At 36.6% G+C, this 22,434-nt stretch overlaps 1 protein-coding gene across 3 annotated transcripts in view; it reads left to right on the top strand.

Moving 5' to 3' along the window:
• LOC149829902 (putative E3 ubiquitin-protein ligase ARI8) overlaps positions 1–22,434 on the top strand; it is a 74,988-nt gene that overhangs the window by 36,181 nt on the left and 16,373 nt on the right. For all 3 annotated transcript variants that reach the window (XM_090016155.1, XM_090016153.1, XM_090016154.1), the window contains exons 5-9: positions 20,252–20,424; positions 21,199–21,303; positions 21,407–21,495; positions 22,136–22,243; positions 22,336–22,426. In XM_090016155.1, the coding sequence (XP_089872281.1) occupies positions 20,252–20,424; positions 21,199–21,303; positions 21,407–21,495; positions 22,136–22,243; positions 22,336–22,426 (566 nt within the window). The remainder of the gene's footprint in view (positions 1–20,251; positions 20,425–21,198; positions 21,304–21,406; positions 21,496–22,135; positions 22,244–22,335; positions 22,427–22,434) is intronic.

The following is a 22,434-nucleotide window of genomic DNA, read 5'->3' as shown; positions in this document are numbered from 1 at the left end:
TACTTGATTTTAATCATATTCATGGATCAGCCAGCATGTTGTAGAGGTTGTCATATATACATTTTTGGGTTTGGCCAACATGATGTACACGTTTGTACAAGTCTGGCCGACCCATGTACATGGATCAGCCAACATGCTGTCCATGTGTTTATGGGTTTGGCTGACCCACATAGATGATTATGAACATGTGCATGGATCATCCGGTGTGCTCCCATGTATATGATTCTATTCATGTACACGGATCAGCCAGTAGGGTTGGTACATGTTTAATTGTGGTCTGACCGACCCATGTACATGATTTTAATTATGTACTCCTAGCATGCTGATTACCTGTTTATTTAAGGTCTTACCGACCCATGTACATGATTATGATCATGTACATGAATCATCCAACATGTTAGCTTGTATATTTTCAGCTTGGCCGACCCATGTACATGATTCTGATCAGAAATGGTAAAAGATACCAAACAAAATAACGAATCCCTTCCTTGATGTCCCTTCCACAGTGTAGGAATCTTGGATGGCGGTCATGGGAGTATCTGATGATACTAAAACTCTGTGTGTGATTGTACCTCTGAACCCGATATAGTGGTTCACCTCTCAGCTACGGTTTTATGGAGATTCAATCACTTTGCCTAAGAGTGGTGGTGTTGACTCAACTGTAGTTATTGATATACCAAGAAAGTAGCGTCAGTGGATGCTGATTTTCCTGATGTCCCGACATTATATGTTGATTTCTAATGTTTCAATTGTAATGAAATGGTGGTTTTCAACAAATGCACGAATAACTCACAAACAAGTGTCTATTGGAGATACTACAAGCATGACCCTTGAAAGGATATAAAAGGAAGAACACTTGAAAAATAAATAATACTTTGTTCATGCACAAAATGCTTAAGAAGCATAGTAATTTACATTGAAGGGGTTCAACCCCTATATATACAAAAAAGTGGAAGAGAGAGGAGAGCTCATTTTGAGCCCTCCAAATGAGTCGTTGGACTCTAGTCCAATGACTCTTATTATAGCTGTTGGACCAGAGTCCAACAACTCTTATTATAGCTCTTGGACTACATCTCTTATTATAGCTGTTGGACTACAGTCCAACAACTATTCAAATATCTAGTTCCTATTGAACTAGATGCTAAAAAAGAAAATAAAGAAAATAATAATAATAAAAGAAAAAATATAATAATAATATTAAGTAATATATATGTATTACAATTTACATTTTAATACTCTCCCTTAAACTTACGGTACAATGAGCGAAAGTTTGCCTAAGAGGAAGTGAAATATGGGAGCAACGAGAGGCTTGGTGAAGAAGTTTGCCAATTGATATTCTGATGTAACATATGGCAGATCAATGATTTCATGTAAGTATTCCTCTTTGACATAGTGACAGTCCATCTAAATGTGTTTAGTGCACTCATGGAATGTCCGATTGCTTACAACGTAGATCACACTTTTGTTGTCACAACACATCTTTGAAGCTTGCGTTGCTTCAACTTCCATATCCGCTAGCAATCGTCTGAGCCAAAAAACCTCCATAGTGGTGGTTGCCATGACTCTGTATTTAGCTTCGGTGGAGGAAAGAGAGACCTTCTACTGCTTCTTGCACCTCCACAAAATTAAGGCTTCACCTAGGAACACACAAAAACCAGTAGTTGAGTGCCTATTATTGGGATCATCTCCCTAGTCAGCATCAATATACACAATTAAATTTAATGAAGATGAAGCAAACAAGAAGAGTCCTCGTGAAAGAGAGGATTTTAAGTATCTAATAATACGCAAAACTGCTCCCATATGCACAGAGGTGGGAGCATGCTGAAACTGACTGGCTGTATGAACCACATGAGCTATATCTGGCTTAGTAATGGAAAGATAAGAAAGAACTCCAATAAGCTGTCTGTAAAGAGTAGGATCATCAAGTTCTCCATCATCAATTTTCATTTTAACATTGACAACTTCTGGAGTGTCCACTTTCTTATCATCTGTAATTCCAGACTTGAAAATAATATCAAGAGCAAATTTAGATAGAGATATCAAATACCCCCAAGGGGAATAAGCAACTTCAATGACTAAAAAATATCTTAATAAACCTAAGTCAGTCATTTTAAAGTGAGTTTTAAGAAGAGATTTGATATTTGCAATTCCCTGTTTGTCGCCTCCGGTGATGATCATATCCACATAGAGAAGAAGAATAATGATGCTTGCATCAAATTTCTTAACAAACAAAGCAGTGTCAGTTAAACAAGGTTGAAAACCAATATCAAGTATAATATGACTAAATCGGTCATACCAGGCTTTTGGAGCCTGTTTAAGACCATAAATAGCTTTTTCTAAACGAAGAGCTTTACCCTTAGGGATACTAATACCAGGTGGGGCTTCCATGTATACTTCTTCAACGAGATTCCCATTCAAGAAAGCATTTTTGACATCCAATTGAAAGATGAGTCATATTCTAATAAAGGCCAAGGCTATTAAAGTTCTAACAGTGGTCATACGGGCCACAAGAACAAATGTTTATTCATAATCGATGCCATACTCTTGGGCATATCCTTTTGCCACTAAACGGGCTTTATACCTTTTCAGGGTTTCATCACTTTTGGTTTTGACTTTGTATACCCACCTACAACCTATAGGTTTCTTACCTAGAGGGATATCTTGGATCGTCTAAGTGTTGGCCTTTTCTATTGCATCCAATTCTATTTTCATGTCTTCTATCAATTCTATATGATTTTTGGCTTGAGAATAGGATGATGGTTCAACATATGATTGCATTAATGTAATGGCTGCCCTATATGTGGGTGAAAAAGATTCATAAGACAATTTTTTCAGGAGGTCTAGAGATTCTAGACGTTCTTCTAGGTGGAACTTTAGAGTATTTTTGTAATGCACATGAAAGATTTTGCTCTCTACGTCTTGAATATTGTAGACTAACATCCCTATGGATTTGCTCTTCATTATCATCATTTTCAACAACAATAGGACTTTGATCATTGTCAAGGTCACATCAAAAATCACATTCATTGGATTTTGAAGTTGGATCAATTAAAAACGAGTATTCAGTGACAACATTAGATTTTTCAAATTCAAATAAGCTTTATTTTTCCAAAAAAAGATACATTTCTTGACACATATAATTTGTCATTTTGAAAATCGAAACACTTGTTGCCTTTTTGATTATCAGCATATCCTAAAAAGGCACATGAGATTGCACGAGGAGAGAGTGCCATTTTTGTTAGTGAAAACAAAACATTTGCATCCAAAGACTCGTAATCTAGAATAATCTGGAGTTAAATTAACAAGTTTTTCTATTACAGTTGTATTTTTTAATAAGGAAGATGACATCCTATTGACGAGGTAGGTGGTAGTTAGGACCGCTTCAGCCCAAAAACTTTTTGGAACCTGATTTACAATTAGCAAGGTCCTCGTAGTTTCCATAATGTGCCGATGTTTGCGTTCGGCTAGGCCATTCTGTTGTGGAGTGTGTGGAAATGATCTTTGATGCGTAATACCATGTAAATTGAGATGGTCTTTGAATTCTTTGGACATAAACTCTCCCTCTGAATCAATGCGAAAAACGAAAATATCATTTTGAAACTTATTTTTAACCATTTTATGAAATATTTGGAAGTTAGCAAAGACTTTAGATTTATCTTTAAGAAAATAAATCCAAGTATGTCTAGAAAAGTCATCAACAAAAATGACATAATATGTATAACTACCTTTGGAAATAACTGGTGCGGGGCTCCAAACATCCGAATGTATTAATTCAAGTGGTCGTGGAGAAACAAAAGTTATACTAAGAAATGATAACCTTTTTATTTTGCCAAGAATGCAGTCTTTACAAGAAAAAAATTCAGAATTACAAAATTTTCCAAACTTGGAAAATATTGAATTTTAGACATATGAGGATGGCCAAGTCTTTTGTGTCATAATTCCAATTCTAATTTCTGAACATTATAACAAAATGCATTCTTCGTTAATTCCAAAAAGTCCAGGTAATAGAGTCCTTCTTTATGGCCTTCCCCAATCAGCTTCCCTGACTGGCGATCCTGTACCCAACAACCATGGGAAGAGAAAGAGATATTACATCCATAGTCAGATATTTGCGAGACAGATAAGAGATTCAAATTAAGTTTAGGGATATATCTAAGTTTTGGGATAATTTTTTTTTGAATTTTTGAAGATTTTCAAAACATCCTATTCCTTTTACTTCAAGAGATATGCCATCGGCTGTAAAAAAAACCTTTGAGACACTTGAGTTATTTTTAAGACATTCGGATATATTATTAACATTTGGGGTCATGTGAAAAGAAGCACCAGAATCTAAAAGCCAAGGAAAGTTACCTTGACTGGAGAAAAATGCAACTGCCGCTTTAGTTGAGGCTTCAGTTGAGGAGGATACCCCTTTGAGAAGAGGTTGAAGGATTTTCATCAGTTGAGCCATAGATACAGGTGTATCTTGATCTTTTGACTCGGATTCAACAGATGCAACTCTTTTTTCTTCTCTTCTTTTTAACTTTGGACATTGAGGCCTATAGTGCCCTGGTTCATGACAATGATGACAAATGACTTTTCTTTTATCAAAGTCACCGTTTTGCCTTAAAAAATAAGGCGACTTGTAAGTACGAGTATGATTCTCCAGTCTAGACAGAGCTAAAACTGAGTCATCATCAACTTTTGGAGTACTTTTTCTAAGTCTATTTTCCTCCATAGTGTGCTCTTCTATAGTATCAACAATAGAAGAAATTTTCCACGATGTAAAAGGGACAATTTGGTGGATTCAAACTTCGGCCTTAGACCATTCACAAATTGATAGAAATGTTCCATATCGAGTTGCTTTTGGCGAAGCTTGATATCTTTGGCACAATGCCATTTGGGCTCAAGAAGAGTCAACTCTTCCCAAAGTTCAGACAACTCATTGTAATATTCTCGAATAGTTTTATCTTTTCGAGTCATTGTTCGAACTTTGTCTTGTAAATTGCACACATGTGCAATATCATTAAGGGAATACATGTTTTTAAGGTATTCTCAAGCCTTATCGACATGCTCAAACTTAGCTAGACTAGAGCATTTTTTAATGTCTACGTTATTGATGAAACATGACATAATTTTTGCATGCCCTATCCTCTACTCTTTCCATTTTTTTTCATAAATGGCTAACACCTTACTCTTCACTTCCTCCGTTAGAGGAACCTCTTTATCACCATCTTTCTTGGTAAGCGATAGTTTAGATTCCGAATTGGAACCATCCACTATACCCCATAAACCTTTTTCCCAAATGTGGTGCTTCATAATCGAAGCCCACATTACATAGTTAGTATCATTTAACTTTATAGGAATGATGGTGATCTTATCATTGTCATCCATCTTTTCCAAGGGTAAGAGGAATAGATAGGAGGAGAGAGAGAGAAAAAAAAGAAAAGAAAAAGAGTAGACAAGTGGATAAGAGAGAGGATACAAAACCAATTTTTTTGTAGCACAAGTTCGCCTTTCTTTAAACAAATTTTCTTGAGCCAAGAACAAGGTGATGAAACACCTTTTGTAAATGTGACACAGAAATCGAAGCAGAAGCACTTCAAGATCTAAGGATTTCGTAACTCTGATACCATGTAATGAAATGGTGGTCTTCAACAAATGCACAAATAACTCACAAACAAGTGTCTATTGGAGACACTATAAGCATGACCTTTGAAAGGGTATAAAAGGAAGAATACTTGTTCACCCCTATACATACAAAAAAGTGGAAGAGGAGAGCTCATTTTGAGCTCTCTAAAAGAGACGTTGGACTCTAGTCCTACGACTCTTATTATAGCTGTTGGACTAGAGTCCAACAACTCTTATTATGGCTGTTGGACTATAGTCCAACAACTATTTGCATAGTCAAGTTCCAACGGGAACTTGACTGGATCAAATATCTAGTTCCTATTAAACTAGATGCTAACAAATAAAAATAAAAAAAGGAAACAGTAAAAGAAAAAATATAATAATAATATTAAATAATATATGTATTATAATTTACATTTTAACATCAATGAATGATGTTGATTCCTGATATCAGTCAAGGAATACATGTAGAACTCACTAATAAAATACAAATTGTGTTAAGTTACAACTGAGAACCTAACTTGAACTTTAGAAATTGTGCCTGTTTTGAGTATTTGCTGGTTTAAGGAAAAATGAAAATTAAACTTGTATGCATTTAATAGAGACATGCATGCAAAAACAACTCTAATAAATAACTTAATAAGTTATTTATGCACGTGCATTGAATCATGCATATTTTACTGTTCAACACTAGTTCATAGATTTATGCATATTTGGCTTTGCATGATATTTGGTTGAATGCTTGAAATGGTAGAATAATTGTGGTAAATTATTGCTTGTGTTATTTCTTTGAAATTTATGCATGAATTTGTTTATGCTATTTCCTTCATTGTTTGAATTTTTAGAAGAATTTGTACGAGGACTTCGGTTCTTACTTGTTTTCTTAAAACTGTTTTATAGGCATAGATGCTCAGTGTCTTGGACTTGCTGGTTGGAGACTGCGAGTCTTGTAACTGGTGTTTGAGTTTTGATAGGATGACTTGAATTGATATAGACGATTTTTGTGTCTTTAATATTTGACTTTTTGATTAAATTAATAAAGTTCGATTTATTCCTTCAGTTGATTTAATGCACTATATAGTTTTGTGGTTTGATATATTAAATCTATGATGCCCCAGATTCTTGGGTGAGTTTCCACAATTGTAAAAAAAAAATCCACTATTTTTATGAGGGTCAATTGGGGTCGTTACATGCACAACTACCAGTGCAATCATATTGTCCGTCCATCGCTGCCTTGATGGATGGTCAATGCAAAAAACATGGAAAAACTCGCTAAAAAGCAAGTTTTAGCAAGTTTTTTTTTGCTTTTTAGGCTTTAGTAGCGATTTTAGAGCGCTGCTAAAGGTCTCAGTTCCGTTGGGACCTTTAGCAGCGCTATAAAAGCCGTTGAAGCCTAAAAAAACCAAAAAATGTTGTTTTCAGCGTTTTTTTTTTCGAGTTATTGCACTGGTCGTTGTGATCATTGCAAAATTTTTCCTTTTGTTCCTCTTTTCCTTCTTTTCGCCTTTCTAACCTCTATTCCCTTTTTGAAGGGGAATAAAAGATAGAAAAGAAGAGAAAAAAGAAAAGAAAGAAGAGAAAAAAGAGAAAGGAAAACTCTTTTGCAAAGGTCTCACTTGACCTAAATTTTGAAAATGTTTTGAAATTACTCGCCTCTGTTTTTGAAATTTTGCGGGAAAATGAAGAGACGGGATTCGCTCGTCGGTATAAGGTTCGATCGTTCCTGGCGCCTTTACCAGGGGTAATCGAACCAAGGATAGAACTTATGCCTTTTGCTTTGCCTAAATATTGTTTAAGAATTTATTCTAAGTCTAAAATGCACAAAGAATCATGCTTGTGTAATGTAAATGCAGAGATGTATGCTTTTGAAAAGAAGTTTTTAGAACTTTGATTTTTCCAAGTGATTTTGAAATGCATTTAAAGATACTTGAAGAAATGATTCAAAGGGTTGAAGTTGGTTTTTGAAAAAGTTAGATTTTGAATCTAACTCAGAACTTGAACAATGGGTCTGGAAGAAGAGACTTTGAAATTCTAAGTCTTGGAATAATCAGAGTTTGGAAAATAAATCTTGGATTGGAGAAATGAAGAGAAAGGGAGATTTGAAGCTAAGATAGAATTTTTGAAATCAAGAATGAGATTTCAAAGTTAAAATGAACTTTGATTTTGAATTTGATTCTCAAAAAATCGATTTCGAGAGGGGATCTTTGATCTTTTAGATTCATAATCTGAAACAGGAACTGAATTTGGAAGTTAAATTTAGACTTGGGAAAAAGTGAATTTTTGAAAATAGAGTTGGAATTGGAATCCGGATTTGAAATCTAGAATCCTAGATGGAGTTGGATCCGAAATATGGAATCCAAGATGGAATCGGATTTGAAATCTGGAATCCTAGATGTAATTGGATCCGAAATCTGGAATCCAAGATGGAATTGGTTTTTGAAATCTGGAATCCTAGATGGAATTGAATCCGAAATCTGGAATCCTAAATGGAATTAGATTTAAAATCTAGAATCCTAGATGAGATCAGATCCGGAATCTGGAGTCCTAGATGGGATTGAATCCGAAATCTGGAATCCAAGATGGGATTGGATCCGAAATCTAGAATCCAAGATGAGATTGGATCCAAAATCTGGAATCCAAGATGGAATTAGGTTTTAAATCTGGAATCCAATATGGAATTGAATTTTGAAAATCCAAATAGGACTTTGAAGATGAATCTGGATTTTTGAAATCCAGATTGAATTTGAAGGTGGGCTTAAGTTTATGGAAAATCAAATTTTGAGATTAAAAATCAATCTCAAAACCTTGATTTTGGATGAGTGAATTGAATTGAGAATCAAGATTCAATCTTTAGATAAAACTTTGGAGATTTCGAAAAATAAAGAATAAATTTGATTTTAAACTTGAATTTCAAAACCAGGAGATGAATCTGAAAATTTCAAAGTTTAAATTGAACTTTGAAATACGATATGGGATATTGAAAATCGAATCCTGAAAATGAATTTGAATTTTCAAAGTTGAATTGAACTTTGAAATTGGATTTGAATTGAAAATTGAATTTTGAATATAGAAGTGAATTCGAAATTTCAAAGTCAAATTGGACTTTGAAATTGAAGTTTTGAATCTTGAAATGAGATAAAATTGAGAATAGAAAGATGAATTTGAATCTACAGATTGATTTGAGAAATGAAGAAGATATTTGAAAATATATCTCAAAATCACTTGGATTTTGAATTTTTTTTTTGAAAATTATGATGTAATTCTATCCTAAATAATGAAATGAATTAAAGAATTTTGAAATTTGGTTTTTGAAAAAGCATATTTCATTCTTTAAGTGAATTAAAATAAGATTGAAGATATAATACATTCCTGACTATGGTTATAAAATGTATTATATAATAATCATATTTAAGTTCAGATGAAGAATAAAATACATTTTGATGCCTTTATAGAGTTTGAAATGAAATTAACTCTCAATATATCCTGACTATGGCCATTGATATATATATTTTAAGTTAGTTTTAAGTTAAACTCTGATAAAGGAAGAAAACATTTAGAAAAATATAATGATTTTTGAAAAGAGATCCAGGGTGAACTAAGTGTTATTCCATAAAAGATGAAAACCCTAAGTTTTGTTTACATTTTGACTATGGCTATAAATGCGAATCATCAACTTAGGACTTAATCACCTTTTATTAGAATGGTGCACGTGCCATTCGTGTTTCACTACGGTGAATTTTCAGAAATAAAAGAAGAATGATATGAAAACAGATAATTTATGACATTTATATGCTCATACATTCTATTCTATGTTGAAAAGTAAAATTCTCATTAATATCTAATTATTACAACCCTAAATTGAAATTGAAATTGAAATTGAAATTAAAATTAAAATTCTTAACCTAAGAAAGTAAAATAGTATTTTCCACCTATTTTCCGCAAAAACAGGGTTAGCATAATGCAAATATAGAAGAAAAAGATGAAAAATACTATGTTAAAAACCCACGTGCATATGGTCCTACCTAGGCTAATAGAGAGAATTTATATGAAAAAAATGCCTATATAATGCATTACACTGATGAGACAATGTATTATACTAATGAGAAAATATAGGTTAGAATATACATGCACTGTACTAATCTAATTGGGATGCATATGTGATGCTCATGCCTATGTATGAGTGTTGTAGTGCAGGGAATGGATAGTGAAGAGATGATGCACAATATGGAATTTACAATAAACTGCTAGATGTGAGTGGTGTATAGAAGGTGAGTGGGTGCAGCAGTAAAGAGTGCTGCAGTGGCATGTGCTGGAGCTGGAAGGGTATTAGCAAGAAATGCAGCTGGAGTAGCAGATGAGGTGGAAGGCTGTGCATAGGGGGATGTAGGTGCTATATGCAAATACAGGGAATGAAGGTGCATATGCAGTGGTAAATGATGGTGGATGCTGCGTGCTGGATGTGAAAAGGCATGTAAGTGGTGTGATGTGTAGAGGTAGTGAGGGATGTGCTGGAGGTTACTGCTACAGATACAGTGAGATGGTGATGCAACAGGTAATAGTCAGCAATGTTGTATTGGGTATACGAGTGCTGTGTAATGAAGTGCAGAGCACAAGTGATGAGATATAACAAGTGAGGGTGTAGAGGCCACAACAAGGGCGCGGGAAGCTGAAATGATAAATGTAGGTACACAGGTGATAGTGTGCAAGACACGATAGCTTATACAGATGAGGTGAATAATGAGATGGTATAGTAGCAATGTGAGTGTAACAGGTGGCAGCAATGAAGTGTTTGAGTACAGACGTCTAGGTGACAGTGGTATTAATGCTGTAGGTAAGCACTGAAATGCAGCTGCAACAGGTATAGTGGGGTGATAAAGTGGCAAGGGACGTAGGCAATGTTACAGGTGGCTAACTTATTGTACAGCTCATATGAATACTGAGTAATTTATAACATTTAGCAATGGAACTATACATACAATATAGCAACTAATATATACAACTAATATATGCAAACTAGCGGGTGCATATGCAACACAGAGATGAAGTCAATGTAAAACAGAAACTATACAAATACAGGGAATCTGATTTAATTACAGAGCTTTTTGAAAGCATTAGGATGTCTTGTTTTGGCACTGCTTTTGGAAACCCAGGGCCTCATGTTTATACTGATTTTCAATAGCCATAGGGCCTTCTGGTTTACTGCAGCTTTTGCTTACCTCTGATAAAGCAATAGGTGGTTTGATTCCCTCGTTCTCTGCAAAACAAGTTTCATCAGCTGAAGCAAATTATACCAAACAGATGAAGCATCCATTCATTGGGAGCTCCCAATCCCCATATCTCAAGTGCGTCCTTAAATCCATATAGCCACCATGAACACCAGAAACATCATCCCCAGAAAGTTTTTGCCAACTCTACTTGCCTTCCAAGCATTTTCAGAAAAACAATAAGGTTTCCTCCTTCAATGATACATGTACCCATCTCATGAAGTAACACCTCTAATTTTGAATTCAAGGGATTTGATTGACTCTTTCCCTTCCTCCCCATGGCGATTTGACGTTTCTAGTTGCTTTTCAATCTTGAGACACCAAAAACATTATCTAAGGTTTTATGACAACATATTTTACTGCCACTGTGTTCCCAGAAGCACGAGTGAGATATTGTCAAAATGCACGGCAACATGCAAAGCAACAATAATAATCAAAACATGCGGAAGAATCGCCTTAAGGAAGAACTCTGCACAGGCGTAAATGCTGAAGGTGGTTTCCAGACCAATTATATAAAGTACTCTCAATTCCATCGTATATTTGACTGGGATAATATTAGTAACTACTGTGAGAGTGAATATGATGATGCTGAAAATCTATCAGCTAATGGTAAAACGAGATTTCAAAGAAAAATATTAATGACACGAAGCATGCAGAAAACACAACTAATATAATGAAACCATTGAAATAGATCAAACACAAATTACATGTAGAGTAAACTCGATGCAGTGTTGAGTGACAAATCAGATGCATGCTGTGTGCATCTGATGAAATGCAATAAAGGGGAAACGCTGGAACAGGGAATGGTCGATCAAATGTGGGTGACAATTTCACACAGAATTCCAACATCAATTTACACAGGTAATTGATACTGATCTTTATGGTGAAAGAAAAAAATGCGAACAAATGAAAAATTACCCACACGATACAGAACACATATACAATACACAACATTTGATATGATTGGTATTGATCTGATGTGATTGACATCGATGGAATGTATGGGTAAAAGCACGTGGACTTTGATGCAAATTTGACACACCTTATGCAAATGGAAACAAGTGCCACGAAGATGGGTACTATGTTTATAAGAGAGAAAAAAAAAACGCAGAAACACAGAATGTATGTAAGACAGGGCAAAAATGCTCAGTAAGGGAAACTTAACAACGAGTTGTAAATAAAAAGTGCTAGATACTTGAATCAGATAATGAAGGAATGCATAAAACAAGAAAATATGGATCTAAATAACATTGAAATAGACATCGTAAATGAACCCAAAAGGAAATACAGAAGCGAAGGATGATCCGTGTGCTAAAAAAAAAATAAAAAAAAAATAAAAGAGAAAAAAAAGAAACAGGGAATTAGGTGTTGGAATCGATGGATTCCGTTAATGTTGCACAGGGATGTATTGGGATCGTATTAGACAATCCAATGCTATCCAAGGTGTGTTAATGGGGATCAAAAACAGGAAATCAAAAGAAAATTTCAGAGAAAACTAAGAAGGAAGAGGGGTACTCGCCTGGTTTTTATAGAGGATCGTATCCCTTTCGAGCAACTGCAGGGGAGGCGCCTTGCAGAGGGATCGTTCTTCAGTTCTATGCTGGGAAATCCAGAGGAAGGAGGGAGCGACAGTGGATGATCGATGAGACTAATGGATGCTCTCCGATGTAATGGATGGATGCGCTAACAATGGATGCGTGAAAGGAGAATGGCGCAGATGGATGGATCTCGATGTAATGGATGGCCTCCCCTCCTCTCGATGCCTGTTTATATAGAGGGGGGGGGGGAAGAATGATCGAGAATGGAGAAGGCTTGAGAGTTGGTTAGGGATCGACGGGTGAGGAGGGAGAAGATGATCGAAGGGTGGAAGGTGGGTCATCTTCGGCTATTCCTTCCCTACGACTTCCTCTCATAACGAAAATCTGTTAAAAAATTTTCAAAGCTCGTCTCCCCTTCTTTTGAAAATTTTCAAAAACACGGTTGTTTTCAAAGAGTTTTTTTTCTAAAAGGTGGTTCTTAGTAAAAACGATTTTCAAAAAGGGACTTTAAACCGATTTTTTTCGTATTTTCTTCTTCAAATTTTATTTATTTAGGTTATTTTCCTCGTATTTTCTATATTTTTTTATGTTTTTGAAATAAAAACTCTGAAAACTAAAGGATTTTAAACTAATTTTGCAAAATTTAAAAATATTTACAAAAGAAGGGTTTTATGAGAATTTGGGTTTGAATTTTGAAAATTTCTCCAGAAAACGGGGTTGGATTCGGGTTTTGAGGAAATATTTGAGTTTTGGACCTCGAATCGAGAAATATAGGATAGTGGATCCAAATGGATACCGGATGGACTCTCTGAGCCTTTCAGAAATTATTTTTGGTATTTTTGTAATTTTAATTTGAAAATTAGATAACGAGGCTCAAGTTTGGGTTTTGACATTGGATCCAGATCCAAAATCGAGTCAGATATAGAAAATAGATTCTGATTCCAGTGAATCAGAGAAATAACTGGATTTTTAGCTCAAGATCGACTCAATTATTAGAAAATGGGGGCTAGGGGCAAAAGGGGAATATTTACAAAATTTTGAAAAATTTAGGGTGTTCACATATGCCCCTTTTTGCTACTAAGCTGGTTGAAAGCCAAGCTTAGTGGCAAAGAAAACACTCCAGATTTTGAAAAATGCCCCAGTCAGAAGATCTGAATTAGGTGTGGAAGATTTTATTTTGAAATCATTACTCTCAAGCTTAAAACCTTATCCTGAATGGCTTTGGGGAGATAAAATCCTCGAAAATGATATGACTGGATAACAGAAATGAGGAAATCATGATGGGACTTTGGGGGAAGATCCCGAAATGGTGAAAATGGGAATCGTGATCAAGTCTCATGGGTGAGACAAGATAAACTTTTTGGAACAACTCATGTTTAGCCCTTAACCTAGATGGGACAAAGATATGAATTTCAGGTTCTACCCTTACCTGAATGGGAAAGGAATACATGAAGACCTTGATGGAACATTTTTGAGAAAAATGCCTCGTGAGATGAAGCTCGGGTACAATCCTTTCCTGGGTGAATGTGAAGAGCATGGATTCCACGACAGGAAAAACCATGACGGGACTGAGAGAACTACCTCGTCAAAACGAGGAACCTCATCGGAACGAGGCTCAGGTTTAACCCAAACCTGAATGGAAGATACCTCGTGGAGCGAGGTTCAGGCTTAACCTTTAACCAGAAAGGAACGATACCTCGAGGAGCGAGACTCAGGCTTAACCCTTAACCTAAAAGGGACAACCATACCAAATCCTCGAACGAAGAAACCATGATGGGACCTTCGAAGTTTGGACGAACAAATTCGAGAGGGGGTTTGCAAAAGGACGAAAATGGGAGTCCCTAAAGCTTGAAAAAGAGATTGATCTTGGGTGTCTCATTGCTGACACTGAAATCAACTTTTAAAATAGATGACCTTTCACAGAAAATTCAGGTTTGACCCTTAACCTGAGCGGGAGGTACCTCGAGGAGCGAGGCAACAGGTTTAATCCTTAGCCTGAATGGATACAAAATCCTCGAGGAGTGAGGAAACTGTGATAGGACCTTTGGATTTTGCACAACAAATCCAAGAGGGGTTTGAAAAAGGAGAAAAAGGGGGTTCTCTAAAGCTGGAAAAGGAGTTGATCTTGGGCGTCTCATTGCTGAGACTGAATAACTTTTAAAACAGATGACCTCTTGCAGAAAGTTCAGGTTTAACCCTTATCCTGAGCGAGAACTGTCTATGGCAGGACAGTGGGGAACACAAAAAAGTGTGCAGATCCGAGAGCCTAAACACTCAGATCAAAACAGAAGGGAAGAACTTTCCAGTCCTAATGAGGGACAACGTCAGGATATGTCAAAATGAACATCAAGTTCTTGCTTCATGTTGGGATAACTAGAAAATATTGCCAATAAGATGACAAAAATTGTAGTTGATTTTGAATGATTGAACTATGCCCATATGTGTGAAAACATCACCTCTTTCTACCTAGAGTATTAACCCCAATTGGGCTAACTCCGTAGAATTAAGAATCAAATTCAAATTTGTTGTTGTTGAGTTTCTTCAAGGAAGATATCAATTTCCTTGATATGAAAAGAGAGAAAATATTCTTAGCTTCATAAAAGCAATTGAATGAAAAAATATTGATAGAGAAATTTTATATAGATAAAAATGATTCTTGGTAGTTTGGCAGTTTGATATCTTGGGGCTTTTCCCATGATCTTTTTGCACTCTTTTTGAGTCATTGAACTTTCTTGGGTTTCAGGGAGAAGCTTATTACATCATCCTTCATTTTGGAGATGTCCTAACTTTTCTTTTTTCTTTCGAGGAAGGGTACGTCACAAACTCCTTCATCTTGGAGATGCTCCGATCTTTCTTTTTCTAAGGAATTATACTGGTGATATTGGCTCATTGGTCAAAAATCTCTAGATGATAGCAGAAATCAAATATCTTTTAGGGTTTTTTGGGAGGTTCATCGCAGTCGCCTTTATCTTGATGGTGATCTGAACTTTCCCTGGAAGGATCCATCACAAACTCCTTCATCTCGGAGATAATCCAAATCTTCTTTGGCCCCGGGGGTCTAGCTCGCATATTCGTCTTCAACTTGACGACAATTGAGAGATCCCTTTTGCAGATATTTGATTGCAGCTTAAATGACTAAGGAGATATAGATTGAGTGAATTCTTTTTATCGCTCAGGATATTCACTGCCTTACTGCTAGAAGAATGGTCTTTAAGAATGTGCCATTGCTATGATCAATATCAGTTCACTTATGGCTTTTCAACATCATTGAATTTTCCTTTGCCGGTCATATCAAAGATTTTTCTTCATCCTCTTGGTTGGCCAACAAAAAAAACTTGAATTCTCTTCTTTCTTCGCAAAAGTCTTGTCCTTTTGGAAACAATACTGAAGGTAGTTCGAGGTAATTCTTTGTGCCATAAAAGTTTTGAAATCAACAACTGTTCTTGGTAGCAAATTAGTAAAATGTTCTAGAAATCTTTAATAAAAGGAATTGCTTGACATCGAATCAACACATCCCTGACAAAATTCTCCTCTTTTTTTCCCCAAAAAGAGAGACTCAGGCTTGACTCTTGAATGAGAAATAAGAAATACTCCTCTTCCCTGAAGAGGAGGTGTTTGCATAACGAAACTTTCAAAGAGAAATTAAGTTTTTGTCAAAACTCCTTATCTCTAGGCTTCTCTTGTGGAAAGACGGCCGAAAATGAGGTTGAAAAAGTATCACAGAGGGACGAGTCTATCACACTCTCCCTAGAAGAGGGTCCTCTGTGAAGGGGGTGGCCAAAATGAGAAAATTGGGGACCGCAAAAGGAAGCGGGTTTTCGTCGAAGCTCTCCCTAGAAAAAGGGTTCCTTTGTGTAAAAATTGGGTTATTGTTTTGCAAACAGTTCGCAAAGAAACGAGTTCATTCAAACTCTTCCTGTAGAAAGGGTTCTTGCGAACGATAAAAATGGTTGCATGTGAAAGGAACGAGCTCCCTCAAATTTTCCCTAGAAGTGGGTCCTTCGCAAAAGAAAATGATTGATTTTTTGATAGAAAACAGTAACCCAGAGGTTGGAATTGAGATTTAGAGCTTGAATTGTGATGGGCGGTTAGTGCAAAAACTGAATCTGGGGGGGGGGCTAACTGATCAGTCAACCAGACACTAGCACGAGCGCTAGATGTACCAGTATGAGCACTGGATTTCGAAAATGCACCAGTACGAGCACTGAATTTTGAAAATATACCAGTACGATTTGGAAACGCACCAGTTCGAGCACTGGATTTTGAAAATGCACCAGTACGAGCCATGATGGACAGCCATAAAAGCCATGATGGACAACCAATATGATTGCCCTTGTAGTTGTGCACCTAAGGGTTGTGCAACTACCACTTAGTCTCTCTCTCTCTCTCTCTATATATATATATATATAGATAACAAAAGTCACTACTAAAACATGTTATAATGTTTTAAATATTATTGAAAAAACTATTGTAGATACCTCACCTTGACACCTAGGTGTTAGGCTTTTGCCTAGGTCACCTAGGCATACTTTTAACTTCTGGGAAAATGAGTAGAAATTGTATAAGGCGAGTCTTTGCATGTGTCATCCATATAAAAATATATACACGAAAACCTTTGTTGTATCCACTCAATCTCACCTCATAGATGTGTTTAACATATTTTTGTTTGCTAGGAAATTCACCTCATCGGATTTTTCGAGGTAATTTTTTTATTATTTAAATTTTGGTACATTGTGGGCCATTGATTTTTGAAGCCCTTGGAAAACCTGCTTATATGTTGAAAATATAGAAACCTATTTTATACCAAGCAAACTATGCAGATCACATCTATGAGGTTAGATCCTAAAAAAATTGCAAAAAGTTGAAAAAAATGGTGTTCTCCACTTGATTGTATATACAAATGACTGTAGCACACACACACACACACACATATATATATATATATATAAATAAATAAAGAGAGCGAGAGAAGATGTCAGAATGGCAAGACCAACCTAGTTGATCCTCCCTTGACCCACTTACTGCACTTTCGGAACTAGAAAATCTTGTGCCATGAACGGATGTCATGGCTATATTGACTAGATGCTTGGCCTTCCTTAACTCTATAGACTCACTCCTTTGGCAATCCATGAACCAACAAAACCAACTGGAACAACATATCCTAAAGAACCAAGAGATGATGATCCTATACCTTCATGATAAGCATTAGCTCAACCAACAGATTCAAGACCATATGGCTTCTTTTGGGGACTACATCCTTCCTTGGAGAACCTTGATAGAAAGAGTTTTCTAGGCTATTTTATCTAGAGCACACTGCATATCAAAATGACATGGGCTATTCGAAGCAGTGTCAATCTTGTTTGAAGATAGAGTCCAACTTAGGGTTATCAGAAACACTATAGAACATGGAGAAACGTGCTTCCCCGAAACACGTTTCAGAAGCGCAAAACACGACACTTCTGAAACATGCAGGGAAGTGACCATTTTAATTGGGAAGCGTGCCACTCACTTTCTATTCGCTTCCCATTCACTTCCCGCTTGCTTCCTAATAACAGGAAGTGAGTTTTTTTTTTTTTTGGGCTTAGACTGTCACTGGCTTACTTTTTTCAATAATCCAGTGCGGCGCGATGGTCCTTCCTTACCACCACAGGCCTTTTTATCGCTTTGTCATGGGCATAGAATGCTTCGTAAACCCGCGACGCGCTAAACTGCCCAAGCTGGCCAGCCTAACGGTCGGAGGCCGCGTACCAACACCTTTCCATGTGCTGGATCATTTTCATTGGCCCTGTGCACCATCCCGTGCGCAACTGTCTAGCGAAAGCTGATCAAGCACATTTTCAAATGCGCATTCCATGTAGTCCATGCCGCTTAGTGAATAACCGTCCCATACCAGCTATCACTTCCGAAAGAGGCACAAACTTTGCCTTAGCCTTGCATGCCATGAAGCATATTGTAGCTCCATGCACACGACATAGCAAAACCTCGCAACTAAAGGATCCAAACCTTGCGCCCCCAGTCCAAAGATTAGTTGATGATTGAACACCATAGTGAAGAGCACCACCCAAACTCATTCGTCGGCGCCTAGGCATTCACTCTACTAGCCCCGAGTCACCATACTCGGTTGGAATCACCTAATGTGATTCCTGGGGGATTTAACCCTAATTCACACGCACCCCCGTACATCCAACAACTACACATGGGACACTCTTGCAAGCCGAGAGGTCCTTAACCAAATCTCCAAAGGCAACATCCTCTGATCCGCTGGCACTGCTTAACCAACCAACACTCCACGTCTGTGCCACCACACAACGATGCACTAACGGCGATACCGATGCCTATCACATGCCGTGCTACCACCGCATATCACCGATCAAGCGAACGCATACCACACGTTCTTACACTATGCATTTTTCACTCAGTAGAGCTTTGCACTGCACATATCCTATTCCGAAAGATCGGCCCGGGACATAGACAATTATAGCTTTTAATAATTTTTTTAACCCAATATCAAGAAATCTCGATTCGTATTCGCTTCCCTTTTGAATCTTAGGTCGCTTACCTTTTCATTTCCTCTTTGATTCCAGTTCGATTCCTATGTTACTTTCAGTTCGCTTCTTTTCTCGCTTTCGAGACGATTCTCTGTTTGCTTCCAAGTTGTTCCACACTTCCTGTTTTTTGTTTCCTAAAATTTTAGAAGTACCTCGCTTCCCGCTCCCGCTTCCCAAATCGCTTCCTGCTCCCGCTTCCTTGACTGGCAACTTTGGTCCAACTCCACTATTCGAGCTATTCTAGCTAAGCAATCGTTTTTGCTTTTTCTTTGTGGTGGGGGGTGTTCTATTATAATGATCTTTCATAATACCTTATCATGCATGTGTTACATTTGTAGATGTCAATATCAAAATATAGATATGCAGTTTTGCCATTCATATATATTGAACATGGCCAATCTGCTTTCTTGGGAGAGAAAAAGGAAGTGCTTCAAATTGCAGTAATATGAGCTGTGAACAAAATGCTTCTAGTTGTATAAAGTGGAGGATTCTTTCTGCATTCTGCCTCATAAATGACAGGAATATGATGTTTCTTGCATCTCCTATATAAAAGAGAATCCCAAGCAAGGCATAATAAATGTTGGCAAGATGTCGACCTGTCACATCAGTTCCATTTGATGGCAAGTATTGTAAACACCTAAATTAGGGTGAAAGAGGTGGAGAGCAAGCACACTAAAGTGATATGTGCTGAATTTTACAATATAGCAAAACATAGCTGCAGTCTTAGGAGCATCTTATGCTGACTGACCAACTGTATCTTATAAGCCTGTTTCACCATATACTTTGATTTAATGCTGCTGCCTTTCACTTGTTTGTTTACTCAGAGAGTAGTGCACCCCCCTGAATTTCGTATTCTTCACATTTAGTTGCTTGGGTGTAACTACTACTTATGCATGGCCTTAATATCCATGTAAAAGCAAACTTCATCTAAGATGACAAATAAGAGTAGGAAGCTTAACTGCCAAGATGATTTAACGAAATCTCAAGTTAATAACTTCTAAATTGGCTATGAAGTTGCTTCATGTAGAGGCAAAATGGAATTCATTTCAAGAAATGCTACAAGCTGTATAATTAGCCAAAGTTTGCTGCACTTGATGGTTGCTATGTCAATAAATTAGAACTCTTTTCCGTTATTAAATCAGATAGGATCTTGTGTAGTTTGTAAATTTACATTCTCTTCTTGGTAGAAGTAGACTAATTGCCTGACATTCTATGAAATTTGCCCTTATTTATTGTAATTTGTAACTATGGTTGTATTGTTAGATTTTAATCTGTAGTTTTCATGTTAAAGGTTATATAAGTACATCCATAAATGATGGTCCTGGATGCCTGATGTTGCATTGCCCTGATCCTGCTTGTGGTGCTGCTGTTGGCCAAGATATGATCAATTTATTGGCATCTGATGAGGATAATGAGAAGTATTCACGTTATCTTCTTAGATCCTACATTGAAGATAATAGGAAGGTATTTATGTACATGGTAATCGTGTTAAAATAGGAGTTATTTTAGCATTACATTTATACATGAAAAGAAAAGCAGATACAAAAAGGTTAAACTTTTTACTTTTGTAATATTTTATATTATGCTGATATCCACATTTTATCTTTGGCAGATTGTACTGCATATTTCATGCCAGGAAACTGGTTAATCATATTGAGGAAGTTGGTTAATGTTTGTTACTCTAAAATCCTATGTGCAGCATCTATGTGTTGCCATAATAACGTTTCCTTCAGTTGGTACATCAAATGGCTAAGGGTTCTTTCCCCACTCTTCTTTTTTCCTATTTCCATGATCCATGAATCTGCAATAACTTATTGCTTAGTATTCTTCCATTTATCATGTAAGACTTTCTTTTTTGTTTTTACAGCTTTTTCAAGAATCTTGTTTATGTGATGTTTGCCTGATGCCCTTTTAACAGTCATATCATGTACCCCTAACAGAAATGAAAAAAAAGACATTCCTATCATGTATTTTGCTTTGTGATCGTTAAGAAGTTGGATTTGTTGACTTTAACCCTTTCTGTTAACTTCCCATACACCTAGCTTTGTAATTCCAGTAGCCTTTTTTCCCTATTCACATTTTTCAAGTGATTGTTTCCATCTTGTTGAATACTTGGTTTAACTCTTATCCTACAAAAACATAAAATAGAGACCATTGTTCATGTATAACAGATTGCAGGTGGTTTGACACAGTTTCTGTTTTTTCTTAACTGCTGATTTTTCCATTTTGTTTGTGTAGACCAAATGGTGTCCTGCTCCAGGCTGTGAGTATGCTGTTGATTTTGTCGCTGGCAGTTCAAATTATGATGTTACTTGCAACTGCTCTTATAATTTCTGTTGGAATGTAAGTGCTTCCCTGAAATAGTTTGTGCACATGTTATTCTTTGACATTTTCATTAGTAAACAAGGAAAATAAGAGATTCTGAACCTGCTCGAATTAAATGCAGTGTACTGAGGAGGCACATCGTCCTGTTGACTGTGACACAGTTGCCAAGTGGATCTTAAAGAATAGTGCTGAGTCAGAGAATATGAACTGGTAAGGAATAAAGGTTTTAAAGAATTTGCTGCTATGTTGATCTTGTGTAGAATGAATCAAGAGCTTTAGGTTTCACAATGTCACTGCAATTGAAGGAAGTGTTTTGATTTTGATAATGGGGAGTGTGATCCAGTGGATTCTAGGATGCAACAATCCAGGTGGTGGGGCCTCCAACCCTACAAGCAGGAACATCTCAAATCCATAACATTTCCTTTTGTTGAACTAGGTGTGTGTGTATGTGTGTGCATGTGTGCATGTTGGTCAGGCCATTCATGTTTTCAGGTGACATTTGTAATGCATTGTTATGGCGAACCTCCTCCATTTAGAGAAATTAGATGCCAAAATAAGATTTTTTGAAGGAAAAAAATGACTGGATGTGACAGGCAGGAGGAGGTTGACATAACTATAGCTGGTACATGATGAAGGCCTGTTAAATGATTTTCCTGGATTCTCAGCTGGGTGAATTTGTATCCTCTTTTTGGGTTTTCACATATATTTAGTAGTTGTGATGGAAAATACATATATGTATTCTCTGTCTAGTGTTATTAGGATTTCACATATATGTATCGTCATATTCTATTTTGAGCTTTCCTCCTATGCCATGAGCATAATGCTGACAAGTTTCTGATGTAATATTTAGGATACTAGCAAATTCAAAGCCTTGTCCAAAATGCAAGAGACCAATTGAGAAAAACCAGGGATGCATGCATATTACTTGCACACCACCTTGCAAGTTTGAGTTTTGCTGGTGAGACAGCTTGTTAATTTGATATGGGGGATTTATTTAAATGTTTACCTTCAAATTCTTTAGTTTAATTATCAACATGTTACCATTTGCAGGCTTTGTCTTGGCTCATGGTCTGATCATGGTGAAAGGACGGGTGGGTTCTATGCATGTAACCGTTATGAGACTGCAAAACAGGAGGGAGTGGTATGGAT

This window comes from Nuphar pumila, chromosome 8 (assembly GCF_984573655.1).
Source record: "Nuphar pumila chromosome 8, dmNupPumi1.hap1.1, whole genome shotgun sequence".
Taxonomy (NCBI): domain Eukaryota; kingdom Viridiplantae; phylum Streptophyta; class Magnoliopsida; order Nymphaeales; family Nymphaeaceae; genus Nuphar; species Nuphar pumila.
The sequence above is the reverse complement of the archived record's forward strand: the minus strand, read 5'-3'. Positions and strand labels throughout refer to the sequence as shown.